General features: G+C 39.9%; 1 protein-coding gene across 1 annotated transcript; it reads right to left on the bottom strand.

The window, feature by feature from the left end:
- Positions 1-1768: 1768 nt before the first annotated feature.
- On the bottom strand, positions 1769-12145 carry LOC132771262 (pulmonary surfactant-associated protein A-like). Its single transcript, XM_060769020.2, has 5 exons — positions 11777-12145; positions 11004-11185; positions 8073-8183; positions 5493-5570; positions 1769-2882 (listed from the first exon to the last, which is right to left on the bottom strand). The coding sequence occupies exons 1-5, from the start codon at positions 11923-11925 to the stop codon at positions 2506-2508; spliced, it is 897 nt and encodes a 298-aa protein (XP_060625003.2). The 5' UTR covers positions 11926-12145; the 3' UTR covers positions 1769-2505.
- Positions 12146-14680: the final 2535 nt, after the last annotated feature.

Here is a 14680-nt window from a genome sequence, read left to right as displayed (position 1 = left end):
GACCTCATAAGTGAACTTCCAAATACAGAGCTATGTTTATTGAGGTACCTAGCAAAACAAGTTCTCTACTACGTGGTGTGGAACTAAGCCTTTTATAAACAATGCCTCATAATGCAATTTTTCTCATGAAACTCAATAATACCTGGACCCGTTCCCAAATACTCATCAAATGCAAGGAACATCCTGATTCTCAAACATTCCTTTGTAAGTTATTTTCTCAGCAAATACTTGGTGGCTGTTTAAATATTACATGAATAATCTGTAATTAATTTCAGGCAGCTTAGTATTGAGGTAGAGTGTTACACGCTGTCCTATTTGCTACCTTAGCATTGCCTTATTGCAGAGCAACTAGTAAGGAGAATTTTAATCTTCATTAAAATAGATCTGTAAGCAGACTGCCGTATCCGTACAATGAGAGCAGAGTAGAAGCTCTTGTTCATGGTATTTGTGTGTATGCGTGTGTCTTGCTGCTGCAGTTGTCACCATATGCCTTCAAATTGACTCCAGCTTATGGTGATTCTATCCTATGGGATTTTTTAAAAAAATACAAGCTTTATTCAGAAACAGTTTGCCATTACCTTTGTCTAAGGCAGGGTTAGTTTAGCTCATTTAAGGTCATTAGATTTCTTGGGCTGAACACGGTTTTAAACCACAATCTCCCAGAATCCTAGTCCAATACTCAAACCTCTACAACAATGTTTCTCAACCTGGGGGTCTGGACCCCTGTGGGGGTCATGAGGGGGTGTTAGAGGGGTCACCAAAGACCATCAGAAAACACAGTATTTTCTGTTAGTCATGGGGGTTCTGTGTGGGAAGTTTGGCCCAATTCTATTGTTGATGGGGTTCCGAATGCTCTTTGATTGTAGGTGAACTATAAATCCCAGCAACTACAACTCCCAAATATCGAGGTCTATTTTCCCCAAACTTCACCAGTGTTCACATTTGGGCATATTGAGTATTCGTGCCAAGTTTGGTCCAGATCCATCATTGTTGGAGTCTAGAGTGCTTTCTGGATATAGGCGAACTTCAACTCCCAAACTCAAGGTCAATGCCCACCAAACCCTTCCAGTATTTTCTGTTGGTCATGGGAATTCTGTGTACCAACTTTGGTTCAATTCCAAAGTTGATGGGGTTCAAAATGCTCTTTGATTGTAGGTGAACTATAAATCCCAGCAACTACAACTCCCAAATACTGAGGTCTATTTTCCACAAGTGCCACCAGTGTTCACATTTGGGCATATTGAGTATTCATGCCAAGTTTGGTCCAGATCCATCATTGTTCGAGTCCACACAACTCCCTGGATGTAGGAGAACTACAACTCCCAAATTCAAGGTCATTGCCTACCAGATCCTTCTAGTATTTTCTGTTGGTCATGGGAGTTCTGTGTGGCAAGTTTGGTTCAATTCCATCGCTGGTGGAGTCCAGAATGCTCTTTGATTGTAGGTGAACTATAAATTCCAGCAACTACAGCTCCCAAATGATAAAAATCAATCCCCCCAACCCCACCAGTATTCAAATTTGGGCATATCAGGTATTTGTGGCAAATAGGGTCCAGTGAATGAAACTACATCTGGCATATCAGATATTTACATTACAATTCATAGCAAAAATACAGTTATGAAGTAGCAATGAAAATAATGTTATGGTTGGGGGTCACCACAACATGAGGAACTGTATCAAGGAGTCGCGGCATTAAGAAGGTTGAGAAACACTGCTCTACAACATGCTTGTTCCATCATGACACACCTCCTCTTTTTGGTGTTTTTTGGCATTTTGTTTAATGCATACTCATAGTAATAAACAGACATACTGATATACAACCAGAAAATGAAGAAACTCAGAGAAGAAGTGAAGAGAAAGGACAGGAAAGAAGGGAAAGTATATTACTAAATTGGTTTGCTGATTCTCAACAATGGTGGCCCTTCAAGTGCAATTGATTATCCCACTGAGTGATTGCCTTGACTAATGTGAATGGATGAAAATCTTGACACCTATTAAAGTTATATTTTTTGAACTATCAGGACTTTTGGCATTTATATTGAAATATCTATTTATTTCTAAATCTTATTAATTAATTCCACTGAAAGAGAAAATCCATACACTATGAAACCACCCATCACTTTGCACTCACTTTCAAAATAACTGAATTTTGTTTCACATGCATGGATTTCACCACATGTAAGAAAAAGGGATATACAAATCTTTTCTGAAATTATAAGCATTCAGAAGTCTTGAAAATCCTGATCTTCTGGACTCCACATGCCAAGTCTGTGCCAAAAAATTCAATCAATTACGTAATAGGCATTCAATTCTACCATGCTTACACTACTATTTTAAAGATGGCTTTGTGTTAACTTGCTTATCGCAGCTGTCATAAATACCATTATTGTGTAATAACTGTTGACAAATACCTGGAGAGCCTTGATAAAACTACAATCCCAGATGCCACAACCATTACTTTGGTTTAGGTGATATAATTTGTAATTTTTAATGGACGAATGTGTTTAAAATTCACAGACAACAAGACGGTACTGGTTACATTTTTTGTCATTCCAGCCTCCATCGGTGTGCATCTCAACACAGTTTTCTTTCCCCTTCCCATTTGGTTCATACTGACGCCAATTTGTATAATTCACAGGGGTTTCATCGAAATACACAAATTCTCCTGGAATGGGGCTTTCCTTGATTCCCAGGTAGGCATATTGATTTATATTTTTCACAATATCCAAAACAGCATTATTCTCCATTTCATTCATGGGTACTGCAACAAATCCTCCAGAATGGCTGCATATTTGAAGTGTGGATTCAAAATCAACTAATTGTTCATTTGTAGCAAATATTTTGCTCCCAACTTTATGTATTATTCCTTTCAAAGACAGAGCTGTAAAAGAAAAGACAAATCATGATGATCTATTATTTAGTTGTACAGTTCACATTAATACATGGAAATAATTTGCATTTACAGGCTTCAGGTAATGTATATAACTGTAACCAGAGATCTGAGAATCTACTATTTCGATAGGTTTGGTATCTCTTATCTGAAATGTTTTGGAAATGTTTTGGAAGTGTTTGTTTGGACTTTGTCTGAACAGCTGGATCAGGACAGTTTTGGTGCAATTCACTGTCCAGATGGACACCTCCACTATATACTGATTGTTCATTGCCATGTTGCTGCATTTTCTCCCTATCATTCATAGAGCTCCATGCAAGCACTTGGTCATTACCTCCTACATCTGCTGATGTTGGAATGGGGCATCTGTGTGGCCAACAAGGAGGAGGGTATTGATTTAGCTCCTCCTTGATGATCATGTGGGTGTATGTGGGCCTATTACAGGAAAAACCAGCTGATCCCCCAACCCATCTAAAACACTGACATGTGCCTTTCCTCTCAAGAACAGAGAAGCATCCCGAGCTCTGAAGATCACCTGGGAAGGAATCCCACTGGAGCATTGCAGCGCACCCAAATACCTGGGAGTCACTCTGGACCGTGCTCTTACCTACAAGAAGCACTGCCTGAACATCAAGCAAAAAGTGGGTGCTAGAAAAAATATCATATGAAAGCTGACTGGCACAACCTGGGGATCACAACCAGACACAGTGAAGACATCCGCCCTTGCGCTGTGCTACTCTGCTGCTGAGTATGCATGCCCAGTGTGGAGCACATCTCACCACACTAAAACAGGGGATGTGACTCTTAATGAGACATGCCGCATTATCACGGGGAGCCTGCGCCCTACACCACTGGAGAAATTACACTGCACCACCTGACATCCGTCTGGAAGTAGCAGCCAATAGTGAAAGGACCAAGGCAGAGACATCTCCAGCTCATCCTCTGTTTGGGTATCAGCCAGCATGTCAACGACTTAAATCTAGAAATAGTTTTCTAAGATCTACAGAGACACTCGCTGGAACACCTCAGCAAGCGAGAGTCCAAAAGTGGCAGGCTCAAACCCAGAACCTCAACCAATGGCTGATACGAAAATGAGAGACTCCCCACTTGGCACACAGAGGACTGGGCGACTTGGAAGGCGCTGAACAGACTGCGCTCTGGCACCACAAGATGCAGAGCCAAACTTCAGAAATGGGGCTACAAAGTGGAATCCTCGATATGCGAATGTGGAGAGGAGCAAACCACTGACCACCTGCTGCAATGCAACCTGAGCCCTGCCACATGCACCAGGGAGGACCTTCTTGCGGCAACACCAGAGGTACTCCAAGTGGCCAGATACTGGTCAAAGGACATTTAACCAACTACCAAACTCACAAATGTTGTATTTTATCTGTTTGTTTGCTTTGTTCTGTTAGAAATGTAATATAATTGACTGCTTAATCTGACACGACAAATAAATAAATAAATATGCGGGTGTATCATTTTTATATCAGAAGACATGACATATGAGGGCCAAATGCTTGGCCCTGTGGCTGGCAAGGAGCAGTGCAGGAAAATAGAGACAAGAGAATGGGAGGGGCTAGATTGTGTAGGCAGTGGCTCAGGATTCAGCAGACATATGCTGAATCTGGGGAAGCTCTGGTATAGAAATATTGCAGAGTAACTTATCTGGTGTACATAGAATCTTTGGTCAAAGGCAAGAGTGGGTGGATCATGCTCAGGCTCTCTCTACAGAGCGGCCTTGAGTGGCAGTGTTTGTTGGGCTCCTTGTTGGCAATGAGCTCAAGAAAGCAGATCTGACAAGGAGCTCAGTGAGAGGAAAGCAGGGAAAGGAAGAAAGAGGAAGGCTACCATTTATTTGGAGCAGAGCTTTCCAAACTCTTAAAAGGGATGCAGAGCAGCTCTTTTGCAACACCTCTACCCAATAACAAGAGACAAGAGGGGGCAGGGGGAGGCTCAGGCTTACTCTGCATCCTTTGGGGAGTTTGAAAGACTCTATTCCAAAGAGAATGCAGTCTTCCTCTCCTTCTCCCCCTCCTTCTCCTTCTCCTTCTCCCCCCTCTCCTTTTGTCTTTGCCCCATCCCTGAGAAGAGCCCTCCCAAGAATGAGATAGGGGATAAGATGGAAGAGAGGAAGGCTCTCTTCCAAACTTTCCAAAAGGATGGTGCTCTTGGGCTGTGGGTTCATGGAATCAGGTCGGTGGAGGGCAAGAGGAACCACATAGGTGGATGAGTGAGTGTGCAAGAAAATTGGGGGCTCCTTATGGGTTTTGAGGGTGATGTGGGGCACCAGGAATCCCACAGATTGGGTCGTTGTTGGCAGCTGCCATCATGTCCCACCAGCTGACTGGAGAAGTTGGGGATGGTGCAAAGTGCCCAATAGGCACATTACATTTGCCAGCAAATCTCCCCCCCCCCCCCAGGCGTTTGAAAATTGAGGTGAGCATTACAATCAGTGACACACTAGACTTGAGTAAATACGGTATTGTCTCTAGCCAAACTTACTCAAGAGGGGTAAGTACAGTTTCATATGAAGTTTGTATATATTATTTCAAAAGGATTAGAAAGGATAAAGAGCAAAGGAATTCACAAAGTGTTTACCTCCTTCAAGTCTCAAGATTCTTTGATTCAAACTGCGAAGGATTTCCTGCACTTCCGGATCAAGAAAAGCAGGCCGGCCTGCATATTAATAGAAAAAGAGAGTTAATATATTTGGTGTAAATACCATAGGGACAAAGTACAAAGCAAATTCAGCAAAGAATAATTCACATCAGTTTATCAATGATCACTTAATAATCTTTTAGTCCAATTTATCAATGATAATTGGAAATTCATCAATGACCATTTATGGATTCCCAGAACTACATTGCAGCCTAACTTCAAGAGGCTGTTTCAAGAGCTTAATAAACATAAAGCAATTTTTGACATTTCTTAATGTTTTAAGCCAGAAGAAATACCCATGGGACTACCACTTTTTTAATATATTGGAGAGTTTTATATATTGGAGAGTGTATGTGTAGGACTCCACCAATTTCATTTATAACCTGTGATCTCAATGAAGTCTAATCTTCTTTTAAAGGCATTTAAAAGTGTGTATGTAGCAAGAATATTTTGTTAATTGCTGTAAAGTCAGTTGGACTTTTTCACACAATGCAGGGAAACATTTTGTGCATCCCACTGCCAGTCCACCTTTTCTATGCAAGGTGGACTGGCAGTGGTATATGATGGGCAAAACACGTCAATAGCTCACAATTCTACAATATTCCCATCACCTACCTTGTATGATGAATCAATTCCAGTTCTGTGACAGCATGTCAACAGTAAAGTCAATTCACTCTCTCATTCCCTATTCCCTATCAGTGTGCTTTATGTTTATTTAATATTTTACAGACATATTTTCCCTTTCATTATTAATTGCTGAACATGCAGAATTGTTCTAAGTAAATTTCGGAGCACCAGAAGTACAGGAAGGCAAGGATACTATGGTACATAGAAGAGACATTGTAGGGCCACAGACTGGCAAATTGGTGCATTTGTGCAAATGAAGAAAGGTGTAATATCACAGGTGATCTTCCTGATACATATCTATCACATGGCTAATGTGGAATGGTGGCTTTATGTGATCAAGTCCTCAAACCTATGGTGTTCCTATGAAGATGATCCCTCCAAGTCACCCTATCACCATCAGCCTTGTTGGAGTCCCGGTAACTCAGTGCTGTGGCTTTCTTGATTGAGTCTGTCAATTGAAAAAACAGTCTCTCTCTTTTCCTACTACTCAGGCATGTAGACGGGGGGGGGGGGGGGGGGGGGAAGCTTGGGGGCTTCAGCCCCCCCCCCCCAAATTCTCATGGTGGTTCACGAAAAGGCCTTACTGGTGCATTATTTAAACTGTTATGTTTGTTCATATCATGATCTGATTACCCTACTCAATATATCCCATATGCATGGGGGTATTGGGGTAACGATACAAAAGGTTTGCTAGGGTAGACCCTCTTTCACTCGGACTCAGCCCCCCCGAAACAAACTCAGCCCCTCCCCCGAATTGAAATCCTGGCTACGGACCTGCTACTGCCTTTGCATTGCTAAGCATCTTTTGGCTGCATCTACATTGTAGAATTAATGCAGTTTAACACCACTTTAAATGCCATGGCTAAATGCTATGAAATCACGGGAATTGCAGTTTTAGCAGGTCTTGAGCCTTCTGAACCAAAGAGAGCTCGCGTCTTACCAAACTACAAATCCCATCATTTAATAACAATGAGTTTGGTAGTTAATATGGTGTCAAACCATATTAATTCTACAGTGAAGATGCAGTTATTGACTTTTATAATGAGTCATGGGTGAAATCCTCACGCAATAGACATTTGCATGACTTGTTTACAGGACACAGTGATCTTGCTTGTCATGGAGTGAAAGAGTTACATTATTGTATATGAAATATTTAGATATATCAGGTGGAAGACAGCTTTTAGCCAGCTCTGAACTCTTACCATACAGCTGAACACTTCAGAGATAAGGGCCTTTTTCACACTATGTAATTATAGCACTACAATTCGAATGTAGCTGCTATGGCAACATTCTGTAAAATCTCTTTGCCCTGAATCCTGCATTGGCCACATCGTCCCCTCACCTATCCTACCCGGGGGGGGGGGGGGGTATGGGGTGTCGTTACCTGGCTTCCCCCATGTTCATCCTGTTCTTTCCTATGAGAAGATGGGAAGACTCCCATATTCTCTGGACAGCATCCTACGATGCTTGCAGGACGCTAGAAGCACGGAGCCCTGCCGGAAGGAGCTCTATGTCATCTGATGGCTCCGTGCTTCTCATGTCCTCCAAGAGTCCTAGGACACGAAAAAAGATAATCTGATGAGGTCCTATGATGGTGGATAAATTATTCTCTCTGATGGAGTCCATTATTTCATACATATTTTCAGTAAACTGTCTTGTGCTCCACTTTTGGAGATCTACCCGAAGTGCCTTGAATGAGTTGGGTCTTTGCTTAATACAGACCTCATCAGGATTTTCAGAATTCCCCTTTCCAACTTCTCTTGACAGGAACAGTTATCTCAGCAGACAAATGTCATTGGTCCTCCCCCACTCCAATATCCTTTACATATTTTCTCACTAGTAGTTTATTATATAATGCAAACAAGCAGTTGTACAACAGCCTCCATGTTTTACCTTCTGGTCCAGGCTCTCCCTTCTCTCCTGGTTCACCTTTCAATCCTTGTGGGCCAGGAAGTCCATCTCTTCCAGGAGCACCTGTCAGGCCATTAGGGGGGCCCATAGGACCTAAAAGGGGGAAAAACCACAATAGAATTGTAATAAAAATATTCTCCTGAGTAATGATCATAGGAAAAAACTGAGAGGATAAAAATAATCTCAAGAAGGCAGATTACTTTGGAAATTTTAATAGCTGAAATATTCTGCATTGATCTTCTTGGGATAATGAAATGTGAGAGTATTCTACTGGTAGAAATCTCCCCTGAAAATATCAATAGATGATAATGTAGCTTAAAACATAAGCACAACCTACTAAATTGTTGGATACTATTTAATTTGCTGGATACGAAAAACTAACAATATTGTTTATAAGATTTCTCCTAGGCCTGGGTAACAACGGAAAAATTTGTTTCTAAAATCGATTTGTATTTGGGGTTTTTTTTTGTTTCGATATTTAAAATAATTACAAAATTTTCCTTTTAAAAAGTTTGATATTTACGAAATTTCGTAAATGGTAAAAAATTAACGAATCGATTTCCGAAACAATAACGAATCGATTCGTTAATGGCGGACGCGACTGCGAAATATGCTAAAAAACCTCCAAAACCTTCTGAAGCTTCCCTCTCCCTCTGTTGTTGACTGTTGGTGTGATATTATAATTTTTTTTCACTAATTAAACCATAAAACTGGCCCAGACATGCGGAAATAATAACGAAACGACCTCAAAACAATAACGAAACGAATACAATATCGAAATACGAAGCATTTACAAAACATTTTTGAAAATTCGTTTTTTTAATAATTGCTCCAGAATGGTTCGTTATCATTTTGTAATTGAAAAAATTAACGAATTATTAACGAATTACGAATTAACGAAACGAAACCGCCCAGCCCTAATTTCTCCATTAAACAAGCTCTGTAAATCATGTGTGACTAACAAGCATGAACAAAGTTCATTATCTATGAACAGACAGGTTATGAACAAGATAGGTTCTGTAGGTTTGTTCATAAGTTGAATTTGTAAGTAAGTCAGAACAAGTACATTTTAAATGTAACTCCAGCTATAAATAGATAGATAGCTAGATAGAGAGCTTTGGATCGCATGGGGAAGGGTTAATACCCCTCTGACATTTGTTTTGCTGTCTGTGCCCTTGTCCAGAAAATTTCACTTCATATTCTGTTCCTGTGACAATTGAACTTCAAAAAATTTGAGTGGTTGCAGAAAAAAATAACCCTTTCCCTATGATAACTTTTACAGGTGAATTTCCCTTCCAAGGGGTAGGAACTTTCTGTTGTCTCGGGGCAGGAAGCAATATTAAATCTTTCTAATGAGAATAGAGATAGCAGTAAAAATCTCAGAGTGACTCTAATCCTACACCATACTAACCAAAACTAAAATTTGCATTCCGTAACATAATTATTTGTACCTGTTCATGTAAATCCTGAAAAATTTTCAAATACTACAAAAGGACTTCTGGGTCCACCTAGCACCACCACCCATATTTGTAATCAAGAGTCGTATATAAATCAGATGTTTGTAACTCCAGGAATGCCCGTACTGTGCCATTTTAACCATTGTCATTAGGCAGTGAATCCTGGTGATATGTCAATGGATTGCAACATGTCTGGTGGATTACTTTCCTTTCAGTTTGTTTTGTAGTAATCAATATATTACAGGCGAGATATGGGATGCAGAAATAGTCTTTTTGTCACTGCAATAATGTACAAATGAAGGCTCAGATTGGGACAGATATGAGTTTGGGGCAGTCTGCGTGGAAGTGTTATCAATTAAATCTACAACTTTAAATCATGGCCCATAGTTTTTTTTTTAAATAGACAATGCAGATGTCACAAAATACAAAGTTATATTCTCCCCCTTAATTTTTGTAATCCAATTGATCCATAATCAGGTGTCTAGCAGAACATTTAGAGGCAATTTCTAGCACAAACATAAATATTTTATTCCTCTCCCCCTAGAGTAGTGGTTCTCAACCTGTGGGTCCTAGTGTTTTGGCCTACAACTCCCAGTAATTCCAGCCAGTTTACCAGCTGTTAGAATTTCCGGGAGTTGAAGGTCAAAATATCTGGGGGCTACAGGTTGAGAACCGCTGCCCTTAAGACTAGGCTTTTTATTTCATTTTTATTTGTATGGGACACAAAAATAGGGTGCCTAGATTTCTTTTTCCAATTAAATGCCCCTCTTGGTGAGAAGGGAGAGTACAAAGCTTTTACAATTGAACGGTAACATTTTTGGAACGCTGTATCTTATAAAATGGAAGAAGACGTATCTATTCAAAGAAGATATCTAACTTGACCGGTTTTCTTCAGCATTATCAAACATGAATGTTTATCAATCAAACTTCCCACCCAGCTTGCTTCATCATCCCTCCCATCCATGCTGGCTGGAAAGGTCCACGTGGATTGAGAATACTTTTCTAGGAAGTCCTAACTAAACTTTCTCCTGAAAGACATCTTGCCTTTTTTTTTGCAATAGTTTGGATGGGTCCAACTTTAATTTCTTACATTTATATTTTACCCATATACTCTTTCCTGTAGTACTCAAGGAGATTAACCACAATATTATTTATTTATATACATATTTATTTTATAATAATTAATAAACATTCAAACAGGTTACAGTAAAATTAAAACAAATAGATAAAATGAAACAAGATCTTGCATTTTAAACAAATATGGATTCCAAAGACCTATCTGAATAGCAACGTGGAAGTACAGTGTGAGGCTCCATCTATACTGCCATATAATGCAGTTCAGTGCAGCTATATGGCAGTTTAACAGCACTCTGAAATTGCATTATATGGCAGTGTAAATGGGGCCTGAGTGCTAAATTCATTTTGAAATACAAGATTTTGTACATTAAATATTTACCTGGTGGTCCTGGATCACCTTTCATGCCATCCCGTCCATCTCTTCCAGGCACCCCGTTAGCCCCTGGAGTCCCTGGGATTCCTGGAAGTCCAGCACATTTGTCTTCTCCAAGACATGGAGAGCAAAGGGCTATGAACACTGCCACATAAAACAACTGGCGCAACAGCTTCATTTCTGACCAGCTGAAAAAGAATAAATATTTAAGTTGACCAGCATGATTCCTTCATGAGTAATACCCACTGAAATATATCAAAACCGACTAGTTCTTATTTTGGAAAAACAATTGGCTGCACTGACTGAGTTATGCTCAACTGTAACAAGAGCAAAACAGAAATAATAATTTCTAGAACTCAGCAGTGCAAACCGAAACAGTGACAATGCAAGGTGTTCTAAGGAAATATAATAATAGCAGTTCCAGCTGGTAAAGCCGATAGCGAAATGCAAATTGAAGTCATGCTAGTATTTCTGAGATTAGCTTACTCTTCCATTCTGCAATGGCCTGAAAGTAGCATTTCAAATAATTGAATTTATACAGTTTTGGGACATGAGTAGTTTCATAATTAAGTGGAAATTTGATACACACTTCTGAAATGAGATGTAAGTTTGATAAGAGTGGGTTTGAATGAATCTTTGTTTCACTTACGCATTTCTCAGGAAGTACTTCAAATGCTATGAAGGACCCTATGATGATGGTATCTGCCTATTAAAGGAGAAACACAATCATATTTGGAGGGCAAAAGAGTTCTTTCACAAAATGTAATTCTTAGGCTTACCAGAAATCTTCATCAAGTTGGCAGTTATTCATGGTAGGGTACGTGCTGCACTCGCAAGGAACGAGAAAACAAGGCATCACCTGCATATGAGGATTGTCTTGTATCATTTTGTAGACAACCATGAATTCATGGTCAAAATATGAGCACATATTTGAAGAGAATCAGGAGCAAGTGCTAGGATTAAGAAAAAAAATAGCTAGGGAACATATCTACCAACTGTAATGTTGATGGCTTGCAGCTTGTATGTCAGAGTTGCATGTCAAAACTTTTGCCATATAAAGTTCTGAATGTATTTTGGAGATAAGAGTCAGGACCTTGAATGGGCCCCTTACATTTAGACTAAAACCTGGATATGATTCACCTCTCCACTTACTTGGAAAAGGCCGTGCATTTGAACATAATAGTGACCTCATCATCTAGTGGATGGAGCCCAACACTAGAAATCACATGACATTGTATAATATCCGATGGAGGCCCCAGCCGAAACTGGCTTTGAAAGCATAACCGAATGATTTCCCCCTAACATGGGATGTTTCCCGTGTTTTGTTAGCTTTAATGGAGTCAGCATAGGGCATGTCCGTGAGTGTGACGCTTTCCCCATGTGATAGGGAAAGTGTTGTGGAAAGGGAGCTGTGTGTGGGGTGACAGGAGGCTTTGCCTGGGCTTTCTGATGAAGTCTTAGGATGGTAGAGTCATGAGGTAGCAGATTAAACTGTGACCCATATACATTTACAATTGATGCAATAGATACTATCTATAGATTATAACTTATTAATGCATTTCCCTGTGAAATATTTCTGCAATTAATAGTTTATAAAAACCTACCTTCATTGTGATTTATTTCAGGATGCAAAAAGAATGTTTGTCAATGGTGACGTTTTGGGGAGTAATTGTAAATGATTTAGCCACATGCAGTCTGAAAGGGTGCCATTATTTTTTCGACTCTATCTGCTATCATATTTTCCCGTCATACTGAAAAATAAAGTTATAGTTATTTTGAATTTCTTATTCCAAATGTGACCAGAGTGGCATGCAAAACTTAAGACCTGGCTTTTTACACAGGCGTTTGGTGAATAGGAAACTACGAAATGAGACTTTAACGGCTTGGATAACGGACTATGGATTTTGGAAAACGATTTTGGATGTGAGATCATGACTCGGCATTTTATATGGTTTTTAATCTGCTTGATTGATTGATTGATGTGTATTTTAATTGCTTATATGTTTAGTTTGTTTTATATTTTGAGGATATGTGTTTTATTGTTTATCTGTGTGGCATTAAATTTTTGCCAGATTTGTAAACTGCCTTGAGTCCCCTCTGGGATTGAGAAAGGCGGGGTAGGAATGAAGTATATAAATAATAATAAATGCATGGTTATCCCAAGAAAGAACACTTTTCATCACTTTCCAGTCACAAATGAATCAAGCTGATAACTTCAGCTTAAGTAGTTATGACGAAGGCTATGAAAATACATAAGATTTGGTTTTGTGCTGACCACTCCTGTATTTGCACATAGTTTTCTGAGTCACTTGACGTAATCATGTGCCTCAAGGGCCAATTAGCACCTGCACATTTCTCACATAGTGGGGAGATTCAAAGTTCAAGGGTATTGTCAGATTCCAGGGAAGTGATACCTTTGGCTTTGTGTTGAATGAACAGAACAAAGTGTTCACCTGTGCAGAGAGCTCCTTCAGGTGTCTTCCTGTTGGTTCAGACAGAGAAAGAACATGAGATTAACCTTTAGTTGTTGAAGCTCACATTCTCTTGACACAGAAGATTACGTGAAAGTGACTCTTCCAGAAATCCATGAGAACAACAACAGTCTAATTTATTTTATGGTAATCCCCACTTCAGTAAGGAGCAGGTCCTTACCTGGGGCTCTATTTTGAGCCCATGGTGTGGGAGAATAAAAGGTGGGAACAGAGTGGTCTACATTTAGGGGCATCTCTGTCTCTACACAGGCCTCCCTGAGTCCCCCTTGTAGGGAGAAGGGCGGGATAGAAGTGTACGAAATAATAAATGTATATATTTTATACACTGCCAACAGGTCAGCCAGCTGTAGGCCATAGTACTGGACTAGGGATGAGATACATAAATACATAAATAAATGACCACTCTGATTTTTACTTTTACATGAGAGAACATCTATGAAGCTTTAGTTCCTCCCATGCAACTGTATGACAGAAGCTGAAAATCACATTAAAGGGCCTAGAGATTCCTAGAGGAAATCTCTAGGTTTCACTGGAGCCCCCGGTGGCGCAGTGGGTTAAACCCCTGTGCAGGCAGGACTAAAGACCGACAGGTCGCAGATTCAAATCCGAGGAGAGGCGGATGAGCTCCCTCTATTGACTCCAGCTCCTCATGCGAAGACATGAGAGAAGGATGGTAAAAAGGATGATAAAAACATCAAATCATCCTGGCATCCCCTGGGCAACGTCCTTGCAGATGGCCAATTCTCTCACACCAGAAGTGACTTGCAGTTTCTCAAGTTGCTCCTGACACGACCAAAAAACTGGAAGGCTGAAAGATTTATAGAGAGAAAATTTAATTGAATTTGCTGATAAACAAATCTGCAAAAGTCAAACCTGAAAATGTGGAGGTCTGGTTGTATAAAATGTTGCATATCATATAATAGTGAGAGCCTCTGTAAACACAAGATCTTGGAATACCGAGCTGAGAGAATTGCAAACTGAAAAATAGAGGATGAGCAAACTCAGACTACCTGTTGAAGAGCTAGAGAAGATATGATTAAGATCATCAAAAAGAAAATGATATAAATACATGCTATACCTAACCACTTAGAGAGGCATGCAGGTTAGAATTTACACAGTATAAAGATGCTAAAACTCATACATACCACTTTGGAAATACGCTTTAGAAATCTTATGAGTGAACCTGGGCAG

Source organism: Anolis sagrei, chromosome 3 (genome assembly GCF_037176765.1).
Source record: "Anolis sagrei isolate rAnoSag1 chromosome 3, rAnoSag1.mat, whole genome shotgun sequence".
Lineage (NCBI taxonomy): Eukaryota > Metazoa > Chordata > Lepidosauria > Squamata > Dactyloidae > Anolis > Anolis sagrei.
This window is presented reverse-complemented; position numbering and strand designations above follow the sequence as displayed.

Bases quoted from the DNA above. Each gene is read 5' to 3' on its own strand.
- LOC132771262 (XM_060769020.2), bottom strand. From the start codon at position 11,925: ATGTGCTCATATTTTGACCATGAATTCATGGTTGTCTACAAAATGATA. The intron at 11,186-11,776 runs GTAAGCCTAAGA...ATTCTTTTTCAG, and splicing joins CAACTTGATGAAGATTTCTG to CTGGTCAGAAATGAAGCTGT. The intron at 8,184-11,003 runs GTAAATATTTAA...TCCCCCTTTTAG, and splicing joins AGGTGATCCAGGACCACCAG to GTCCTATGGGCCCCCCTAAT.